Here is a 23,790-nt window from a genome sequence, read left to right as displayed (position 1 = left end):
TATTTTTAAAGACATAAACAAGACCAATCTCATTTAAAATTTTTATTAAAATTAAATGAACACCAAAAAAATGTACATTTTGATAAAAAGGCAAGGCAATTTCAGTAATGGCCATTCAAGTGACGTAATTATTTTTTAAATATTCATCTTTCTCTTCTTCTTTTACTAACAATATCTACAGAAGCACTCTGCCATCTGTACACAGTGACTCATTTTTGCAAAAAAAAAGGAAAAAACAAAACAAAAAAATCCATCATTTGTCTTTAAACCTCTGTAAAACTGAGCCTATATACAGATTTATACACGAATCCAAAAACACAGCGCCCCCTGTCCCCCTGGATGACTTGTCCGCTCAATGCAGGTTACCTGAGTTTTCAGTGAGAATGCTGTAATCTCGATAGCATAAGGGGGGTGGCCAAGTCCATGCGCTCACACACTCAAGCACACACTCATAGGGCACACACTCATGCAGTCCTATCCTCTCTGAACCAGGCATGCTCTCAAAGGCTTGGTGGTGTGTGTGTGTGTATATGTCTGTGTGTATGTGTGTGTGCACGTGTGAGTTTTCTTTCCTGAATGGGAGCGTGCAACTTGGGATTCTTTAGTGTGAGAGAATCACACAAAAGTTTTACAGATGCATTTTTTTCTTTCTCCTTGTTACACCGCCAACCATACATACACACACACACACACTCTCTCTCTATAGATGCTGTGAGTACAAGCAGTGTGGGCAAAGATATAACTTTCCAGCTCTCTAACTCACACACACACACCCACCCACACACACACATCTGAACCCACATTTCAAACTAGAAGGAAGAAGGAAATGAAAAGCTAGTGAGGGTCTGACGTTTCTCTTTCAGCGACTGAATCACCAGTGGTCCCCCCAGAGATACTTGAATGAGTCAGCTGGCATCTCATTGGTTAATTTAGAGGGGGGGCGGTATGATGCAGTGATGGACAGGTCCTGAACACCAATCAGGGGCGAGAAGATGATGATGTTCTTGGTCTAGAAAACCTACAGAGAGGAAGAAACAAGGACATGAAGGCAGGCAGACTATACTGTGCGTGTATGTATGTATATATGTGTATGTGTGCGTGTGCATAATTTTGTGAATGTTTGTATATTTTTGTGCCTGCTTGTACATTTGTGTGTGAACGCCTGTGTGTGTGTGTGTGTGTGTGTGTGTGTGTGTGTGATAATGAGTGAGTGTGTGTGAGTACTCACCTCTGCAGCCTCTGAATGAGCTGCGACACCATGGTGTCTGAGATTCCGGGACACGCCTCCTCAGCCAAGAAGATGGCCGCCCTCAGCTCCTCCAGAGATTCGGGCTTCACAGACGTGTCCCCTCTGTCCTGCAGCTGCGTTTCAAAACACACATGGACACACACATCAAATAGTGAACGTGTGTGTGTGTGTGTGTGTGTGTGTGTGTGTGTGTGTGTGTGTGTGTGTGTGTGTGTGTGTGTGTGGTTGAGAGAGAGCGAGAGATGTCAGCTTTACAGCAGATGCGTCTCGTCTTGTTTCCTCTGACAGAGAATTAAGTCTATGTGCATTTGTGTGTATGTATGAGGGAGGGAGAGAGAGAGAGCGAGACTAACTAGAGAGTGACAGTCTAGACTCCTGTGTAACCGCTGGGGTATTCACTCAATCAATCACATGCATTTGAAGGAACTGGCCACTAAAGTGTTCTCAATGTTGTTCACAGTTGCAAACACTGCGTTTGTTTACATGTTGAGTGTTGTCTTTTGCGCAGCACTTTAGGAGGTCGCTGGATCACACCCCACCCATTCATGAGAATGCCCTTCGCAGCCGCGAATGTGGATACAAAACGAGCTGATGGAGTGGGAGGGTATAGGGTCCGGTTTGGGAAAGGGCCCTTCAAATCCATGTGTCCGCTACACTGACCTACACTCCTGGAGCACTCACGGAGCAGCCTACTCATTCTGCAGCCTCATCGTCAGCCACAGCAGAGGTGTCCTTGAGGGGCAGGATACTATGATGCCAACAGTGGGGGAAGGATGAGTGTGAGTGGCTTCATATCTCTCTCTCTCTCTCTCTCTCTCTCTCTCTGAGGCCATTTCCCCCAACCAGCAATCTCCCCATCCACCCATCCATCAAACTCCTCCTCCAACACTGCCATCCTTCACGGATTAGTGTGTGTGTGTGTGTGTGTGTGTGTGTGTGTGTGTGTGTGTGTGTGTGTATGGATATGTCTGTCACTGTGTGTGTGTGTGTGTGTGTGTGTGTGTGTCTATCCCTCACACTCTCTCTGTGTACATGTGTGTATGTGTGTGTCTGAACCAGGGAGGGGGGGCGAACGCAGGACGTCATTATCAGCCTCCTTTAAAGACTCTTTGAGGACAGAAGCACCACCGCTCCCGCAGTGAGTCACTCGGCACGTGGGTCCGGTGAGCCGCCGGCCAAACCGGATCAATCCCACGGGGGCTTTGTGCCGCCTAATAACAGCTGCGCTATAGAGAAGCCCAGCTGGGCTGTGTGGACTCTGCCTTCCCTCTAACAATCGCAAACACGATCGGAGGTCATTTCAATCACGTAAATGCACTCACTCTGCGGAATGGTTGCCACCGGCAGCACAATGGTTGACACTGCTAGTGTTATGTTAGTGACATGCACAGCAGAGCATTGATTACCAATTCTGAACATCAATTCCGAGTCTGATCTCTGGAGCATAACCCGATGCAATGTCAGTGTAGTGTATCCCAAGGAACACTTCAGGTATTCCGATCACTCAAGCAGTTACATATTTTCATAATAATAGGAGGCCAACATTTCTTTCTGATGTATAATGGGGTTCTGTGGATCTGCACTCCATTAAGACCAGGGGTGCTTTTCCCAAAAGCATAGATGCTAACCTGTTAGCAACTTAGTTGGTTGGCAATGGGAAATTGCATTGCAACCAACAAAGTTGCTAACTTAGTTAGCAACTATGCTTTTGGGAAACGCACCCCTGATCTCATCAAGAGACAGCTTGTATCTGTATGTTCCCTCTTCTTTCTCTATAACAGCGTGTCTGTTCTGCTTTTGAACCTTGTGTAGTGTTTTCCACTGGGTCTCTACCTCACTCTTATCCCCCCCACATTAGTCCATCACTTAAAAATGAGACAGACCTTTTGCTCTGGTTTCACAAATACACATGAGCGTTTGAACTGGTAAAGAGAATTCCAGTGCACACTGCTTAAGTTCTGGCACTGGTGACACTGTCTCTGAAATATTCCACACATTCAGTGACTTTTGGGCTGAGGTAATCTTATCAGGGATAATACTTGACATGTTCCCAACTTCCCAAAAACGTGTATTTGTCTTAGGTACGTAGCTACAAATGAAGATACCACCAGTAAATGTCAGGCTTGTACTGTAAAGAGAGGTGGAATAAGGGGAAGCCATTTGTGTTGGTCTTCAGTTATCAAAGGGTCTTTGGTGGTGTGTGTGCTGTAGTGTGCAGAGTTATAATCTCCTACACAGTACGGTGGCTTACCTCAGCGAAAGCAGGAGATATGATGGTGGACAAGCTCTGAGATAGAGGCCTTTTGGGAACGTTCTGTAGAATGGAAGAGGAGAGGAGAGAAGAGGCAGAGAGGGAGGGAGGGAGGGGGGAGAGAGAGGGAGAGAACAGGAAATAAGGAGGGGAATAATAGAAATATTAAATGTTTATTGTTAAATAAAGCCTTCATGCACCAGATTGAAATTTTGATCTACATCATGCTTGACTGTTTGACCTATGCATTCCATAGGTCATTTTCAAACTGTCATTAAATGTAAGCTTCTGGAAGAATCATATTTGACTGACAGGCAACTCTTATCAACTCAACTTACAGAGCAAATGCCTACAGAGCTACTACTTTGCCTGTCTGTCCCAATGTCTATCCCTCTATCTATCTGTATATCTTAATATCTATCTGTCTCAATATCCATCTGTCCCAATATCTATCCTTCTATCTATCTGTATATCTTAATATTTATGTCTCAATATCCATCTGTCCCAATGTCTATCCCTTTAGCCATCCCTCTATCCATCAATCCATCTATCTATCTTTCTAGTAGAGCTTTTCTGTGTATGTCTCTCTCTTCCTCCCCCTCACCTCCTCCTCAGGAGCACCGGCCTGGCTGGCTCCGTTCTGCAGCTTCTTGGGGTCCTTCTCCCGGATAGTGAAGATCCAGTCATCACTCCCAAAGCCACTGCCTCCTGACGCCTGGCCATCCTGCTCCCTGCACACACATTCGTAGAAACACATGAACACAGATGCACATGCACACACACATACATATACGCACGGTCACACACACACATACGTACGTACATAATACATTCACAAACAGGGATGTGCGCTACACACACATGCTCACGAAGTCCAGTACAGGACATAACAATGACCTTGCCAAGTGCTACAACTCAACAGCCTGATTTCTAGAGGAGCTGACAGCAGAATAGCTTAGTTCAGATCCCCTGCTCATGACCAAGTGAACCGACACTAAACAAACGATAGCAAGAGAAAGACCCTTCACAAGTGATTTTAAAGGAACTCTGAATCCTGTAGGATTCGAGTCGTCTTGAACAAAGCCACACACAGCCCTCTTCCATTGACTTGCATTGCATTGCATTGCATGTAATACAGCAGCACACAGAATGGAAACAAATGGTATTGGAAAGAGCTGGCCCGGCGCTAGCTGCTTTGCATGCTAACTTCAGTAGATGTCTGAACAGCACAGGGAACAGGCGCTCCATGTCAAGGTCATTTTTGAACATTTTGAAGAAAAAAAAATAAATAATAATAAAAAAAAAATAAAAAAAAAACAGAATTGGGAAAGACGTACGAGTCGGACTCGTCTGAGCTGGACTCCTCTCTGGACTGCTCGGCCTTCCAGCGCTTGTATCGGTCAATCAGTTCTGTTAGGTACGAGGTCTTCTTCGCGTGGCGAACTATCAGCTTATGCTTTAGAAGCTCTTTGGCTGTGGGCCTCTGCGAGAGAAACAGAGAGAGAGACAGAGAGAGAGAAAGTGATAGTGTGTGTGTGTGTGTGTGTGTGTGTGTGTGTGTGTGTGTGTGTGTGTGTGTGTGTGTGTGTGTGTGTGTGTGTGTGTGTGTGTGTGTGTGTGTGTGTGTGTGTGTGTGTGTGTGTGTGTGTGTGTGTGTGTGTGTGTGAGTGTGAGTGTGAGTGTGAGTGAGAGAGAGAGAGAAAGTGAGACAGAAAGAGATGGTTTGAATTATAATTAGAACAGTTCAAATGTAATAGAGAAAGAAATTGGCCAGATACACAGTTGACCCACACTACGAACCACAAAGGTTTCCTATTCTGCATCTCCTCTACATAACGCTATGTCAAGTTGTGTGAGCAAAACATATGCATGCATTTATAACTAACCTGTGTCTATTTATATTTGTACATCATCTATGGGTCCACTTACGAAACTGGGCTCTTTGTTGAGGCAGGCCTCCACAAACTCTTTGAGGGGCTTGCTGTAGCTTCCCTCCAGCGTTGGGGGGTTGTTCTTTGGGATGAGGAACAGCACCTTCATGGGGTGGAGGTCCGAGTGCGGGGGCTCTCCTTTGGCCAGCTCGATGGCTGTGATGCCCAGGGACCAGATGTCTGCCTGGAGGCAAAACACACACACACACAGAAGAGTGGTCAGATAAACTGTCTGCATGTGAGTAATGCTGGAGCATCTGAGAGGACGAGGTAAAAGCCTATGAAAGTGTGTGTCTGTGTGTATTTGAGAAAGAATGAGAGAAACAAAAGAGTCTCTCTCTCTCTCTCTCTCTCTCTCTCTCTCTCTCTTCTCTCTCTCTCTCTCTCTCTTCTCTCATAAATCAAACAGTCACAGACAGCAAAACTAAAACAAAGACTATTCATCACAGCTGAATAAAACTATGAATAACCCTGAGTTTAATCACTAATAAATACAAAGTATAAAGGACAGTAAAGACAGTATAAAAAAAATAACAGAACACACACACACTCTCTCACATGCATACGCCCTCACCTTGGAGTCGTAGGCGGACTGTTTGATGACCTCAGGGGCCATCCAGAAGGGCGTGCCCACGAAGGTGTTCCTCTTGATCTGCGTGTCGGTCAACTGCCCAGCCACGCCGAAGTCGGCCAGCTTGACCTCACCCTGCTCTGACAGCAGCACGTTCGCCGCTGCCATCAAACAACACAGGAAGGGGGTCAGGGTCACTCAGACATGAAACATGGGGCAAGCTATGCAGACAAAAGGGTAATTGCAATGATCACGCACATGATCTAGAGCCCTTTCTAGAGTGATCTAGATCTAGGCAAGCTTTAGGTTGCTATAGGTTTCTTTGCTCTTCATAGTGTATTCCATTATGATGGAACGTGCGTTACACAACATGGCCAAATATTTCATAGGCTATTTAGCTTATGCATGTTTGATCACATTCATAAAAAATGTGTCCATTTACAGCATAAAACATTAATGTGCTTTAACGATCCCTAACAATAATTATCGGTCATGTGTTCAACATCGGGTCTTTGACTTCACGGTTGTTAGACCATGCTGTAATGACATTTTACACTTCATAAGTTAAACCCAGCAAATTATTGCACAAGACGCCAGTGCACCAATGTTGTGACAACATGACTGGATAACATGTCATTTCAGATACACCCTTTTATTGAGCAACAAAATTCCGCATTTGGGGCGTAAAAGCAGTTCATTCCATCCACCACCATAAAGTTATGTGAGGATAGTGTTCATTGGGCAAAATAAAACTTATGAGAAAGAGCAAGAGGAACTTTTTCATATACCCATAAACTAAAGTGTTGGTTCGTTGCTACCGATACAGTTTCATTTGATAAACTGTATCCGTAGGGTGGACGTGCTGCTCTGTCTCTACTAAAATGGACATACAGATGGAGAGTCGAGCTCTGTTGTTGTTCCGCGAGCTTGAACGAGAAATATGACTCAATAGATCGGCCTATTTAACAGATTCAGCGTGAACAGAGAGTATTCAATGCAACATGACAGTCGGAGGCTCAGATGCTGTTAGGACAAGCTGTTAGCTGCCTCTCCTGAGAGAGAGACTAGAGAGGGCGCGTTGCGTATACAGAGTCATGGCCCAAATAGGGAGAGCATTCTAATGGAGGTCTTGGCAGCTTTTTGGAATCTGTTGTTATTTGGCATCTGTTGTTGTCCTCTATACATCAAAAGGCTACAAAAACAAAATGGAGTCATTACAGTGAGGGAGTGATGCTGGAGGCTCCACGAGGGTGTGGATCATTTCTATGAAAGTGCGTGCGTGTGTGTGTGTGTGCATGTGCGCGCGCGTGTGTGTGTATGTGAGTGGGTGTGTGTGTACGAGGCAAAAAGTGGAAGAGAGAGAAAGACAAGATGAGGAGAAGAAGGGAGAGACAGAGATTTCTGCATCTGTGTTGAAGTCCGACTATCTGTCTGATCATGAGTTTTTATGTGCATTTATATGCACCATTGTCGGTGTGTTTGTGTGTGTGTGTGTGTGTGTGTGTGTGTGTGTGTGTGTGTGTGTGTGTGTGAGTGAGTGAGTGTGTTTCACCTTTGATATCTCTGTGTATCTTCTTCTCAGAATGTAGGTACTCCAGCCCCTTTAGGATTTCTCTGAGGATTGTGGCAATCTGTGTCTCATCCAGCAACCCTGGCTCCATCTGAAAACACACACACACACACACACACTTATTAGAGCTAAATCTCTATGCGCACACGTGTATATATACACACACAGACTCACATTCTTTCACAGCTTAACCTAAACAAACACACACACTTCTCTTTGGTTCTCCCTTTCCCACATCCAGAAACATTACAATCCTCTTGACCTAAACATGCAAAAAGTGCACGCACGCAACTTCCAGAGCGTTACAGGAGGCTCATCAATGTCAGCTTCATGTATTCTAGGAATGTTTTAGGTGTCATTTAGGTGTCCTTGTTATAATTATTGTGATGCACTTGTGCTGCTACAACCTCTTTACTTTCAGAGTGATCTTCACCATTGGGAGACATCAGGGGGTCTAAGCAGCTCTCTGTTGTCAAGGTTAGGCTGGGGGTTGGCAAAGACCACCTGACGTCCACCCTATTGCTCCAACCTTTAGCGGGCAACCTTAGCACATACAGTATAGGCTAATCATTTACATTTCATCATTAGGCTGACACTTTTATCCAAAGCAGCTTAGTGGAGCTAGCTGAGCAGCGGGGTCACATGTGCCCTTTAAGGTTGATTGAAGACCAGACGCGCCACTGCTTTCTGTATCATCTGAAAGGGCTTCACTGTGCAGGCTGGGAGGCCCGTCAGGAGGGCGTTACAGTACGAGTCGCGAGATGACCACAGCCTTTATAATGATTTTTTTGTCAAGGAGCACCTCAGGCAACCAGGTAGACTTTCACTAGACAGTACCTCTTTTTAAATTTTTTTAAAGTCCTCAACTCCGACAAACGAATCTTGATGTTTACACTCAACAGCCAATGAAATGTGGTAATTTTTCATGTAACTCCTCCTCGTCCTGTCCTGGCTGTTTAAACAATACAGAGCACCAGGAGAAGTTGATGTTTTTATATTGATAGATATAGACTCGATTAATTATTTACTAATCCTTTATTAAGTATATTTTATCGATTGATGGAAATTTGGGATTAATACTTTGTGTTTAATACTTTGTGTAATTATTACTAATAATGTGGTGCTATTTAACTCCCTCAGTTGGGCCTGGTTTAACAAAAGCTAACTGTGAGCAACGCACAAAAATGTACCTGTGCAAATATTAGCAATAAAATCTATCTATCTATCTATCTATCTATCTATCTATCTATCTATCTATCTATCTATCTGCGTGTGTGTGTGTGTGTGTGTGTGTGTGCGTGTGTGTGTGTGTGTGCGTGTGTGCGCACACGTGTCAAGGTCACAGCTCTTTGGCTGTGTTGCGTGTGACAAGACATGACGTACCAAGTCCAGGGCAGAGCCGCCGCCCAGGTACTCCATGATGATCCATAGCTTTGTGTCCTGGAACGGGAAGAAGAGAGGAGGAAAGGATGAGTGGAAGGGAGGACAAAAAAGAAAAGAGGAAGAAGTATGGGTGACACTTCATTTGGATAGTCCGCCCACAAACTGCCTACAGACGCTCAGATTATTAACAAACTATCTATTGACACTATTGACTGGGTTTGGTTAAGGTGATAACCAAAGGTGCTTAGTAATTGTTCAACAATAATTTTACATATCAACTTAAATCTTTACAGATGATCTTTGAAGCCTCCGTGGGCGGACTATCCGAGTTAAAGGTCACATTCAGCAATCATCTAGCTAGTTGCCCATTACGTGAGTGCATTGTAAAAAAAACTGGTCTCTGTAAACCCAGGCTCTGAAAACTGCCCCCCAAACAGAAATGAAACACTCTGTGCATTTTATCTGGGAATACTGAGGGGTGGGGTGAGCTACCTCCCTGGTGTGTTTCGTTTGGTCCTTGGTTAAAATATGTACATTTAAATGTATGTATTCTTACATTTATTCATTTAGCATACACGTTTTATCCAAAGCGACTTATGTGAACCCCAGCTTGGGGTTAAGTGCTTTGCTCGGTGGAAGCCGGGAATTGAACCCACAACTTAATGTACGTTGTTTTGGAAAATAGTGTCTGCTAATAAATTGAAATATAAACATAAATACAAAACAAACACAACTTCCAGTGCAATCGCTGACTGCACCTTTAACCCTTAAAGGTGTAGGTTTTTGAACGTTCTAAGTTCCGCAACAATTGAAGGTTCTAAAATTCTATGTTGAATTCAATGAACCCAGATATTCTTTAGAACGTTCATTTCTCAACATTCCCGTCACACTGGTGTGACGGTACTCCTTTAAGGGTTAAGTGTTACCGAAGCATGGCACTAGTTGGAGATACAGGGGAGGGATATGGCAGATGCAGTTTTGCGGTTTGTTATGACTTGATGCCTTGACATGGAGAAGAGATTAAAAGCACAACGTTTTTTTTTTTATTATTTCTGGAGAGGACTGTGGTGTGGGTGTTTGAGCTACTTCTAATCCAAGTTTAATTCGGGATTAACTGCAGTCGAGAGGGTGGGAAACCGAAAATCGGGTTACATACTTCCTCACTCACATGACACGCTTAAAAGAGGCAGTATTTGTGTGTGTGTGTGTGTGTGTGTGTGTGTAAGTATGTGTGAGTGGTTTACTTTGAAATTCTTTCCAAAACAGGCTACCACATGAAAATAGACTCTCCAGATACTCCAATATTTCCACCACAGTTGCACTCTCTCTCTCTCTTTCTCTCCAACCCCCCTCTCTCAAACTGCCATAGCCCCGTAAGGACCATTGCCCCACTGCCTGCTCTCTCTCTCTCCCCCTCTTTCTCTCTGATCCAAATGAATGATTCATTCTCTGACCTGCATACAGTGGAGCAGTCATAGCAGACCCCCCACCAGCTAGCACCGGAGCCCCTACAGCTACATCAGCCAGAAGCCACGGCACGCTGATGCAACGCATACTTACACTAACACACTCATACATGCTCGCTCACACACACAAAAAGTGTTCAAATGCATGTGCACGCACGCACACACACACACACACACACAAAAGTGTTCAAATGTGCGTGCACACGCAAACACACACACACAAACAAACCATCTCAGCAGTTAATTTCATACCCAACATATTTCAATTCAATACTCCTAACACCGTCCCAGCAGCAACCATGCATGTGACAGCCAGCTCTCTTCTCCTTTTAGACACATGCTAGGATTCACTACAAGACTCCGCTAATAACAACATGACGTGTGTGTGTGTGTGTGTGCATGTGGGTTTTTACTATCCAACGTGATAGGTATTTATTGTCACGAAAGGAGGACAAACTTCCTTGGCCTCACCACAACCAACAGTAACCATAGTAACACCTATGAACACATGCCCTTACCACAACCGATGCTTTATTAGAAAGGAAACCATAAAGAAAGAAAGAATGCAGGATATCACTCACTCACAAGCCACTCAGTCTGCAGTCTCACCTCCTTAACACAGATCAGTTTGGTTCAAACACATAAACCTTACGGCTGCTGGCAGAGACAAAACAGCTGTGGCCCAGATAAAAAACAAACAAACAAACAAACAAACAAATAAATAAACAAATCAAGCGGCAAGCAAAGCACAGATCAGGGATAAATCAGTCTTTGCTCTTAACCACAGCTGTGTTCTCATGTACAGATAAGTCCAGATCAGAACGTTCCCTATACATGAATGGAATGCATGGACTAAGCCACCGCAAGTATGCAGTTAACAAAGATTACTCACGTCTGTATGTATGTGTCTGTGTTTAAGCTTTTCTGAAATGGAGAAGTGTGTGTGTGTGTGTGTGTGTGTGTGTGTCTGTGTGTGTCTGTCTGTCTGTGTGTGTGTCTGTCTGTCTGCGTGTGTGTGTGGTGTCTGTCTGTCTGCGTGTGTGTGTGTGGTGTCTGTCTGTCTGCGTGTGTGTGTGGTGTCTGTCTGTCTGTCTGCGTGTGTGTGTGGTGTCTGTCTGTCTGTCTGCGTGTGTGTGTGGTGTCTGTCTGTCTGCGTGTGTGTGTCTGTGTGTGTGTGCCTGTGTGTCTGTGTCTGCGCGTGTGTCTGTGCGTGCGCGTGTGTCTGTGCGTGTGTGTCTGTGTGCGCGCGTGTGTGTGTTGGACTGCAACCGGACAGTGCTGAACTCGTACCTGCTGTCTGAGTGAAAAGAGAGCTGAATGCGAGCACCCTTTTCTAAACCTCTGTGGCCGCAGGAAGTCCCAAGCCGCCAACAAATCTGCACAATCTATTTCCATCACTGGGGGTGTGCGTGTCTATGTACAGAAATGTGTAAGACAATCCTGAACTATCGCAACATGTCTGTCTGTCAGAATTATTTTTATAGTTGGTTCGAGGTGAAAACATTGGTGTAAGTCTACATCAAGCAATAACCAAATGCAAGCAGTTATAATGATGCAATGAAAGTGGACAACGCCCTCCCAGAATTGGCATACGTTGTTGCTGCCAAGTATTAGGGTTAGCCTTCAATATTTTTTTCTTCCTTCATATTCTGTGGGGGGTTGGGCAACACTGTACCTACCTGGACCATGGAGTAACTGGAAGTAAACTTCAGACTCAGGGCACTGTGGTGTGTGTGTGTGTGTGTGTGTGTGTGTGTGTGTGTTTGTGTGTGTGTACAAAACTTTGATATCTGACACGGCTTTATCTAGTCTGATTTATGCTTGGTGCTGCTGCCTGTTGGAGAAATGTATTACATGGATCTACCTTAGGCGGAAAAGAACAAAGTAGAGAGAGAGAGAGAAAGAGAGAGAGAGAAATAGAGGTGATGTGGAGGTGATGTTATCTCATGTCCAGAGGAAATGTAGAAAGTGTGTGTGTGTGTGTGTCTGTGTGAGAGAGAGAGAGAGAGAGAGGGCAAGAGATCCTACTCTGTGGTATGTCGCTGGTCATTATGTGTGAGTCACTAAGATGGAGAGTAAGACTTGACAGGTGTCAGAGACAGCAGTCTTCACACATTAATTTCATTTCAAATATTCAGACCTTCCTTAAAATAGCACATCGCAGCACCCTGCACAACAGGGGCCCAAGGCAGTTAGTATCCTCCATCTATGATTTTAAATAAATAGGGGAGCAAAAAAAGTGAATTGGTGGGGGGGGTTAAAAATAGCACATCTGAGTGTTCTACCATGCAGGGACTGAAAGCATTTAGTAATAAGACTTATTACTAAATGTCAATAAGATGACTCAAAATAAGCAATTTTGGGAGAGCACTGTGTTGCTGTCTCTCATGCAATAAGTAACTCCGGTTGGATATCAACACAATGTGCTATATAAATAAAGTTTACTTACTTACTTAATTACTTACTTACAAAACAAGTAATTAATCCTGTAAGACAGGGGTTTTCAACCAGTGGTCCGCGGCCCACTTGTGACCATGGATTCAGTAGTATGTAGTTGCAATGTGTAATCAGTATTTTTATTCAGTGGTGGTCCTGGCATTACATAATTAGTCAGAATGGTGGTCCCTGGTTCACAATCAGTAGAAAACCCCTGCTGTAAGAAATCATTAGTGTTCACAAAAGGCGCTTCTCAGTGCACTTGGAGGCCATGGGATCATGGTGGTGTGAGGGCAGGGGACGGCGCGGCGGGCTCACTCACTTTCAGGTAAGAGCCGTAGTATTTGGTGACGAAGGGGCTGTCGCACTGGCTGAGCACGGTGATCTCCTGCTGGATGTCCTCGATCTCGTCCTCAGCCTCCTCCAGGTCGATGATCTTGATGGCCACCACCTTCTGGGTGCGATTGTCGATGCCTTTGAAGACCTCGCCGAACGAGCCCTTGCCGATCCGCTCCAGCTTGGTGAAGAACTCCTCAGGGTCGGCCCTCAGACTCTACAGATGGAGGGAGAGAGAGAGAGAGGTTTAAACACTACTTACCCATATTAAGATATCTAAATATTGAAAAGCAATAAGATCTACGTGTATCACATCCTCAAACATTGAGACAGACAACAGTCTAGACCCAGAGAGAGGGAGGGAGAAAGAAAGAGAAGGAGAAGAAGAGAGCAGGAGTGAGGAAGAGAAAGAGAGAGAGAAAGAGAGAGATGATCGAGTACCTCATGGCATCAATTAGTGAGCTACAATGTCACAATGTGTGGGAACAGATGACCCTTGCAGAGAGACATGACACAAGACCATTCATACAATATCATACAGGTACAACTAAGGTGCTGGCTACCCTTACAAAGGGCGAAAGAGCTGCTGACACAAAGTCTTGTCTTGTGGGTTGAACTATAAGCAGTTCAGCAGTAAATTTCTTTCCTCAAACGTAGAGTCTGTTCATTTCTATCATATTGTATTTTTTCTGATATAAACATTACAAACACTGATTGTTTATGAATGTTTTTGCAAAGAAATTGTCTAAACTATTTTCAGGATGACTGAATGGACAGAGAGTGGGGTCTGTAGACAGCAGCACATCTGGAGAGGCTGTGTTGTCGCCAGCAACACTCAGGACATTGACCCCTGCGGAACTCCCTCTGGGGATTCCAGAGAAGATGTGGAGTAGAGTGGACTAGCTATCCAATGCTCTGCATAAGGCGACATTTTCATACACACGCTACGCTCTTTTCCAATTCACATACGCTAATTCAAACACACATGTTCACACACACACACCCAACACTTTTTTTCCAGCTCATACACAGGCTAATGCAAACACCATCTGAAATGTTTTCAGTCTGGTGTCAAACTCCTCAGTTTAAGCCTTTCATTTGATTTGCATTCTACTTCAATTTTAAGGACAGACGCTTGGATGAACTCCTGGTCTGTGGCTAATGGCTTTATGATTCCCTCCGCCCTCTTGCCTGCCTGTCTGCCTTCATTCATGTCATCTATACCATACACCATCATTAGCCAGCAGCGTTTACCAGATGCTTTTAGCCAAAGTGACTTACGCGTAAAGTGGAGGCATATATTTCATCAACACTGGTGCATCATGGGAGTTGACCCCATGATCTCAACACTGCAGGGCCATGCTCGACCAGCTGGCCTGGTTGCTCCACGGCAATATCTAGCACTCTACTAGCCCAGGGGAGTTGTGGGAAGCTAGGCTAAACTTCCTTTTCAAACATGGGACATCCCAGGAGTGAGATTGCAATCAAAGACAGAGAAAAAAAGAAAGAGAGAGAATGAGTGAGTGAGAGAGAGAGAATGAGTGAGTGAGAGAGAGACCGGGGTGGGGTAAAGAATGGGCCAAAACTTGAGATAAAACACCAGGGAGAAAAGGATGTAGCTCAGCGAGTGTGATGCAACCAGCTCTAATTTCTCACACTGATAATTCAAAGCCTCGGGAACGTGACGTGGAATTTCAAGCTCACAACAATTCCTTTCGAGATGAACGATAGCCAAGCCTGCCTGCAGAGATCCACTCCATAAATATATCCCACTGCAATTCAATGGCCTCAAGGAGGAAGAAAGGTACTCTACAATATTATATTAATAAAGCAAGATGAAAAGCCGAAGCCAGCCATGCTGTTTGGATTTACCTTTCCCCACAAAAACGCAAACGGTTTTTGAGAGTGTGAATACGCAAGGCTGCTTCAAGACAAGAATTCTTAACAAACCGTTTAGCGTAAAGAGAATATAAAAAAACAACAATGCAGTCACCATCTGTATTTCTACTTCTGGAGAATGTCAGATTAACGGTCTGTGTCACTAATATCTCACATCCTGGTTAATACAGAGACTAAGAATGAAGAAATATACTGTACATGGAAATCTGTAGTGCTGTGTGTGTATGTGTGTGTTGGGGACTCTGAGAAGTCTATGTGACGGATTGGGTGCGGCTGCACAGCCTATAGGGGCCTGATTGCCAATCTCTGGCCTGTCAACTAGAGATGAACTGGCCTATCTCTCTCACACACACAGTCTCTCTCACATACACAATAGCTCTGTCTCTATGTCAAACACACACACACACAGAAAGAAAGAAAGAAAGAAAGAAAGAAAGAAAGAGAGAGAGAGAGAGAGAGAGAGAGAGAGAAAGAAATAGGACAGAGCCCATGAATATTTCACTTAAGGAGATTTATTATGGCCTGTCCCCTTTCTCCAGCCATCAGACTAACTCCAAAGCCCAGTCCTTTAGGCCCTTAACGCTCATGCACACTCAAGGTGAGGTCTGACCTCTCATGCACTGAGGCCAATGGGGCCTGACAGGTGTAACGGCTCGTGTCCATTATTGCGGCGCGTAGACGCTTGCAGACGCCTAGCCCTCTCTCCCGTCGCCGCTTGTGGGCGTGTATAGGCTAAAGTGTATGGTGTAACGTTTTATTTTTTGTAATTACACAATGCCAGCTAACGTAGGCTACTAAAGTGGAGGTAGCCTACTACTGTTAACATATTTTATTGAAACACTCACAAATATCACTGACATGTTCCTCCAAAGCACATTCTGTCTTGGTTCAAGTCGCCAACAAGGTCTCTTTGATAGGGTGCAGTGGCAAACTTGTTCTAAACTTAACTTCTTCGCCACTATATAGCTTAATATATTTTCATAAAACCTACACGATTATCAGGCGGAACAAATCTTTCTGACAGGCTATTGTTCCGGACCGGAAGACTAGAGCAAAGGACAGAACTTGTTTACCGAAGATGTACTTTCATTGGCTAACCGCCTAGCGTTAACCGCTCTCATTTGCATAAAGTTCAGCCGAGCCCAACTTCTTGACGCGCCGCCTCTGTTCGAATGGCCGCGCCGCCTTCCCAAGGTGCATTGCGGAAGCGTAAACCACGCCTTGCCGCTCTCCATAGGAAATCAGTGGGCTATGTGCGGCGCGGTGGGCTTTGCCGCGATAATGGACATGAGCCGTAACAATCAAACTCATTCCACCAGAGGCCTGTTCTGATAGGGATGTGTTGGATGGATGGATTGCTGTGTGTGTGTGCGTGTGTGTGTTTCAGTTTCAGATCATGTGAGCCACATGAGGTCTAATGGGTGGAGAGGAAGACTTGCACAAATGCACATATGTGTACATGTACACACACACACACACAGATAGAGAGAGGCAGAGAGAGAGAGAGAGAGAGAGAGAGAGAGAGAGAGAAAAACAACATCACTGTGTGCACTGTGCGCAGGAAGTGACTCAATCCAATTCCTAAAAAAAGAAATGTCAAACTGCAGCCACATCCGCTGGAGGCAGCGTTGAAAGCCATTTTGCCCACTTTGTGCTAGATGCAAAAGTGACCCTCTGGCAAGTTGAGAGACAGGTGTACTGTGAGCACGCCAAATGGAATGACTTTGATCAGCACTTCAGATCTTATGCGATCAGAGCCCCTGACTAGACAGTCCAGAGGCTGAGCCAAGGTACCGTGACCTGACCAGAACTGACCGGAGTCCTGTGGACTGTGGCTCTGCTCATGTGTAGTGGATAGGGATGTAATGGTATGAAGATTTAACCTCACGGTTATAGTGACCAAAATGATCACGGTGCTGAGGGAGGGTAAAAAATTGTTACGGAGTAGATTCTTTTATTCTGGTGCATTTTAAGGTGGCCTATTGCTACTTTAGAAGGGCACATTTTCATTCACATTCATAGGCCTACATCCTGACTGCACAAACAAACCTGGCTGAGCTGAGCATTCTTAATTCATAGCATAGTGTTACCGTGGCATTGTGTGTTGTCCTATTCACTTTTTCCTTGGTCATGTTTAATTGGCTTTGTGCCAATTAAGTTAAATCCATCAAGTAGATAACAGAATCAGTAGGGTACCAGTTTTGTTTCATTGCACCAGGCCTACTGTATGTCAAAAGCAGGCTTGGATGAAGCTGGGAAGGATTAAACACACGGTTTCCACACCGTGGTAATCATCCGTGATAATCATGATATTTGAAATGAAAACGGTAATTGTTATCGTCAACATTTTTATCGTGGTTTACCATTAACCCTAACCGTTACATCCCTAGTAGTGGATCAGTGTCACATCGTCAAAGAAACATTTGAATCTGGCTGCTAAGTCACAGCATGCTGAAGCAAAGCAAATCACACTGGTGCATGATTAGCGCATGATGGGTTGATTAGCATCAATTCCTAGCCTATGACTTAACGCTGTATTATCGGAAACAGATCTATACATGCAGTCAGAATTGTAGTCGACTACCAGGGGTTTGGTTCCCATCTCTGGATCTACTGTGTCAAAAGGCCCTATGAGAGCTCCTCCACTGGGATCAGACTCATGAGAGGATCCCTGGGGGTTCCCCAGAATTCCCACTGAAAATTATGGAAAAATTCACTCAGTTAATCGTCCTACTCTGAAATGCAGTCCTCCGTGTATTCAACTTGCAGAAGTGTGAAAAGCAAGGAGGATGAGTGCACACTCAAGCAGAAGGTGCTGGCTGAGAGATGATCAGGAACAAGGACAGGGTAGGGTACACACTCTGATCTCTTTTTCAGTTATTTATTCAAGACTGATGTATCGGCAAACCACCTTTCTTGAATAAATAGCTTGGAGAGGTCAAAAGTAGAGGTGTGAGTTTTTTCTAGGGACATGACCATGAAGGTGCCTCAGTGGCCACCGTAGCTCCATCTCTAACACAGTTTGCACTTCCTCGTCGGCTGCCCCAGAGCCATCACCCGTCACAAGGCAATGGCGTGAACTGGGAGACGCGACCGAGTGACCCAGTTTCCTTATGGCGCCGTTGGATGGATGGATGCATCTAAATGCACATGCCTCGCTTTTCTACCCACCAACGCTCTGTCTCTCTCTCGCTTCCTCCTCCCCCAACACCCATACGACTCTTATGCTCCCTTACGCACCACTCATTCTCCCCCATGTCTGCACTCTCCGGGACAGACGGAGGAGCGAGAGAGGCTGTCTGCTCTGTGGAAATCAAAAGGGTTGACCTAACACGGCTCCAACATGCAGCCTATTACGTGCAACTATGGTTGGTGTGTGGTTTTCTGCTCCAGTGGGCAAAGAGCAGACTTCACTACTAGGTCACAGCCTATGGAGAGGCTGCTTTACAAGAAAGGCTAATTCGCTGCTGGTGCTGTTGTTGTTGTTGCCCGAAGTGATGCTATTTGTGTAAATACAGCGCTAGCTCATGGAAGATTCCAGCATCCAAACACCCTTCTCTATATAGATAGAAACCATATCCATTAGCAATGGAAACCTCCACCACTTTATTAACACACATGCTCAACACGTAAAACCCCATTATTGTGAGTACCAACACAACCCAGGAAGGAACTAATCCACCTGTGTAGGATCTATCTGTGTAATACATACATAAATAAATAAATAGCTCCGTTGTGGGATAATTTTTATATACTGTGACGTTATGACCTCAACAAAATCCTAATCAAAACATATTGCTTGCTACCCGTGGTCAGTAATGCAATATGCAGAGGACATGCCGGGTCTTGCGGAGCTGGTTTGTGTGAATTGAAGAGCTCTCATGGCGAGGACCCGAGATGAGAAGCTTGTTAGCGGCTAATTGGGTTGGATGGCGGGGATGTCTGCAGAGAGAGAGAGAGAGAGAGAGAGAGAGAGCACACAGACCTGCACACTCAGCTCCCGTGGGGTAAATCTCCTTAATGACACCCTGAAGAATCAATATGACTAGATGGGAGAGGCAAAGTGCTGTAGTCTATTGGGGTCGTTCTTCTTTCGTACATCAAGATGGACTTCATGAGATATCTCACGTCGGGAAAAAAAATCTTTGGTGGACTGGAATAAAACGAATGAATGAATGAATTTGAATGAAAGAGTGACTGAATGAATGCAAACACATCATTCTTAGAGGCAGCTGCTGCAAGAAAAAGACTGAATTCTGAAAGGGAACGTTTCCAAGACTCAAAGGCTTTCCAAAATGTCCGTTGACCACTGATGACCATTCAGTGACATTTGAAAGTTTAAATTCACCTTCACACCAACAGCACACCGATAGGGAACACCAATCACAACATACATAGGTATTTGTGGTGCTTGATGTCTACTGCCATAGAGAGCCCTGAGAGCTGAAAACTCATTAGATCCCGGGCTAGTCTGCTGATGTTTGTGTCCCAATGTTAAACCTCGGCTCACTGGAGAATTAAGCAGTCGTCAAAGCCCTTTCTGCGCAGCGCAGCACAGCACAGGGTAGCGCCAGCTTGGCCGCCCCCCAGCACAGCGCAACGCAATGCCTCTTTCCAGGCATGGCTCAGCTCTCTCTCTCCCTGGCCTGAGCTTTCACACCCAAAGTATTTAAATCCTCGGGAACAGGAGGATGCATGTGCATGCACAATGCACACACACACACACACACACACACGCACACACATACATACACACACTGCACTTGTGGTTTGGATTGGAGAATCTGAACAAACACATGGTCATCTGGGAGAGGTCACCAAACCACGCTTTTAACAGTCAGTCACACAAGGGAGATCAGCTGTGACTAACTGCTGCTGCTACTATGTCTGGAGAAAGGGTCACTAGGGTATCCTCTCATCCCATAGTGACTGGTTAGGTATTCATGTCCTGAATTAAGCAATAGGGACAGATATGGCCATAAAGAGGGACTGACCGATGCCAAGAGGAAAATTGACACTAATCTACTGATGCATAGAGAGGGCAACACCAGATCAAAAGAGTAGGCCTATACTTTACGAGTATATTAACATACTGAAGAACATAAATTACTATATAGAAAGACTGATAGGTCATTTCCACAACAAAAGGGCTTACATATCAATGGAAAGCTGGATCAATGGTAATAAACAGAAACCCTATACGGTGCAAGAAGGGGGTGGGGAACATTTTTGCTCTGACAAGGGAAGACTTGGGGGAAAGGGTAATAGAAAGAAGAATACAACATATCTACTCATCTGCACATAGCCTTTGACACTCAGCAATTTTAAAATCAGTTTAGGCCTCCTCTATGCTCTGTTTATTCAAAATAATTGGTTCAACCCAGAATGATTTACTTTAGTCAAAAACATCTAGAGCAGACAAGTGAAGGAGGAAGGCTGTAGCTCCTTAACTTTTCTATAGCTAACTTGATTGAAAAGAGTCCTAGTTTCTTTCTCAGCTGGCACAGCAAGAGGTGCCTTGGCTGTGGGACAAGGCTACTCATTAGGGCGATGCTGTCTGAAACGAACATGCCATCCACAATTGAGGATACCCCTGAATAACTGAGGATACCTCTAACAACCATGGAGTGGGAAGATTGTAGCCGAGGTAGTTACCAAAGGTGGTTTAATGTGTGAATTGTTTACGAGAACTATGCATTTTGTTCATTGAATATAGTCTACAATATGTGATTTCGTTGCAACATTATAGGAGAATATGTCGATGACTTCGGAAATAAACCAGGCTGTTCAATGGCACTGTCTGATAGTGGTCTGTTCACCTTTCATAAAATGCACAGATCTTGTCGAAATAAGTGAACATTACTAAATGCATTGGCTGTGTTTACAGGATGTTCAACTATTTTTTGCACTTCACATTGCCTGTTCATGCCGTATGTGACTTCTAAAGACAGCAAATCACATATTCATTCACATTATCCAAAATAATTCCCATACAGGACAACACCACATTATGAAGCCCTTCACACAGAAAGCGATGTAGCTTGCTAAGCGTGCGGTCTTACCTGCATCCCCGGCAAACTGCCTTGAACCGGGGAGTGAGCCATGATGCCAGGCAACTTTAATAACTAAGAACGTTTGCTCTGAACCACCTAATACACGAGAGAGAACAATTCCAAAGAACTCCGAGGTCCGCAAATGTCCGTGTGTGAGTACGAATGGTCTTTAGCAAACTTGGCTAACGTTAGTCAGTGCTGTTTATAAACATCCACCTGGTCCGAACTCCGGTAGTCAGCAAAATGCCTCATCGGAGCACTGCACTTCAGGCTTCTTTCCTGTGCTAACCTTGCAAACAAACTTGTTTCAAGCCCAGTCCGAACAAAGTATACTGAGATTCTATCTGTTCAAATTATCAACACCAGACGCCGTTTTCCCGATGCAAGCATGTATCTGCAACAGACCGTTCTTTTGTCCGCAGTCATAATCTTTTTACAAGTGCATTGGCTTTACCAACGTAGCTAGCTTACAACATTAGCTAGCTAGCTACGTCCGCTAGGGAGCTATGTTTGGAAGCTAGCAAGATAGCTAGCTGGCAAGCTAAATTGTCAGCAGAGTTGCTTGGCTGTGATCCTTGCGCCAAAGGATTTCCCCAACAGAACACAGTAGGTTACTGGTAACATTTGCACAACGACTCGCCGCCGCTCTCTGGCCAAAATGGATTTAGTTGGCCTGCACTCTGTGACTACACGATTATAAGCTACTAAAACAATCGTACTGCCATTGGTCGCAACTAATAAGAATGTGTTGTCATCCTCATTTCGCTGCCTTGCTCTCCGCCATCTTGTCAACGCTGTCACTCGGGCATCAGGGCGGATCCGGACGCGGTGGCACGCCTCGCACTGCAGGGGGAGCAACTGGTTCAGAAAACGGGGAGGAAAATTCTAGTGAATCCATAATGAGGCTATATTAGCCTTCTGTTTTTCTCAATTACTAACACTTTTGTCCGTCGACATCATGTTTTCAGAACTTGAACACAGAACACTGGTTTAAATGAGATTTTGCTTGCAAAATGCTGTAGGCTACACTCAAAAAACATGGAAACATTCAACTAGGGAAATCTTTCCTTATTATAACAACAAAACTTATTGTCAGATTATACACAATGGATAAGAAGAACAGAACATTTAATTCAGTCGACTTTGATGTTGATATTGTGATGTATGGCATATGACTCAGAAGACTGCGAATAATCGGACCCACAGAGGGTGGTGTAGGTCAGAGGTTCTCAACCTTTTTGGGACTCAGGCACACCAAAGGTCAAACCAAAATGACAAAGGCTTATGGTTAGGCCTACTGACAGAGCCGGACAGTAACGGAGTAGCCTACATTTACTTGAGTACAGTACTTGAGTACAATTTTGAGGGATCTGTACTTTACTTGAGTATCATTTTTGGGGAGTACTCATGACTTTACTCAAGTACATTTGAGAGGCAAATATTGTACTCTTTACTCCACTACATTTCTATCCATAACCGTGAGTACCCATTACTTCTTCTAAAAAAAGGAAAAAAGAAAAATCTCAGAAACCCTCAATTTGTTGTTTCCCTCTCAAACGTGGATTGTGCAGGCGCCACTGATTGGGACAGCCTATCAGCAATCACCTTTAGCTTTCCGCCAAAGTCAACTCCATGGTCAGATTTAGATAAGAGACGAAACCATGGACGAAACAATGGATGAAGATGCAGCAGGTCCATCCTGGGAATGTGCCAACCTGTGGCCCCACCTCGCCAGACTATTTCAATTTTCTGAACAAGTTAATGATAGTTTTCGCTTCAAGTGTTTCAAATACAAAATAGTATTTTGTATTTGAAATATGTATTTTAAATACATGTATTAGAAATACTGCCCATCCCTGGCAACATGGTAAAAAGATGAAAATGACTTGATTTTACTTTCAATTCCTTTTACATTCTCCAAGGTATTAACATTACCATTTTTCATAACTCCACGTAGGACGTTTATGTACATAAATGTAAGCACTGTGGCAGACTGGCAGTAGTAATGCAATATTTAGAAAATGTAGGCTACTCTTGTACTCTTGATACTCAAGTACTTTTAAAAACAAGTACTTCAGTACTTTTACTCAAGTAGACATCTGACTGTTGTACTTTTACTTGTACTTGAGTAAAATTTAGCAAAGGGTATCTGTACTTTTACTCAAGTAATGAAGCTGTGTACTCTGTCCGCCTCTGCCTACTGATTAGAAATTATGTTGCACACATTATTACAGTCTACATTTTTATGCCCATATTTTTTTCTATTCTGAATCTCATGAGCTGAGACCACCATAGGCATATGCTCACATGATGCTGACTGCTTTTTCATACCACTCTTAAAATATAGCCCTATTTCATGAGCCTGTACCTACAAAAAACACATTGGGTTCCTTAAAAATTCCACGGCACACTGGCATACATCTTACAGTGCATATGGAAAGTATTCACAGCGCTTCACTTTTTCCACATTTTGTTATGTTACAAAGCATTATTCCAAAATGGATTAAATTAAAAATTTCCCCTTAAAATTCTACACATAATACCCCATAATGACAACTTAAAGATTTTTGCAAATTTATTAAAGGGATATGCCACCATTTGGGGAAATATGATCATTTTCCACCTCCCCTCGAGTTAAACAATTT

General features: G+C 44.2%; 1 protein-coding gene across 1 annotated transcript; it reads right to left on the bottom strand.

Annotated features, from left to right (window-relative positions):
* Nucleotides 1-27: 27 nt before the first annotated feature.
* Nucleotides 28-21,944, bottom strand: stk24b (serine/threonine kinase 24b (STE20 homolog, yeast)). Its single transcript, XM_076296748.1, has 11 exons — nucleotides 21,155-21,944; nucleotides 13,180-13,410; nucleotides 8,956-9,012; nucleotides 7,555-7,663; nucleotides 6,006-6,163; nucleotides 5,430-5,615; nucleotides 4,838-4,983; nucleotides 4,105-4,231; nucleotides 3,501-3,563; nucleotides 1,229-1,362; nucleotides 28-1,018 (listed from the first exon to the last, which is right to left on the bottom strand). Exons 1-11 carry the CDS (start codon nucleotides 21,194-21,196, stop codon nucleotides 979-981), a joined length of 1,293 nt encoding a protein of 430 aa, XP_076152863.1. The 5' UTR covers nucleotides 21,197-21,944; the 3' UTR covers nucleotides 28-978.
* Between the last annotated feature and the right edge of the window lie 1,846 nt (nucleotides 21,945-23,790).

The sequence above is a fragment of the Alosa pseudoharengus genome, unplaced genomic scaffold (genome assembly GCF_046254945.1).
Source record: "Alosa pseudoharengus isolate Yale_2024_CS ecotype anadromous, Long Island Sound unplaced genomic scaffold, YU_APseudo_1.1 YU_APseudo_1.1_scf_20, whole genome shotgun sequence".
Classification (NCBI taxonomy): domain Eukaryota; kingdom Metazoa; phylum Chordata; class Actinopteri; order Clupeiformes; family Clupeidae; genus Alosa; species Alosa pseudoharengus.
The sequence above is the reverse complement of the archived record's forward strand: the minus strand, read 5'-3'. Positions and strand labels throughout refer to the sequence as shown.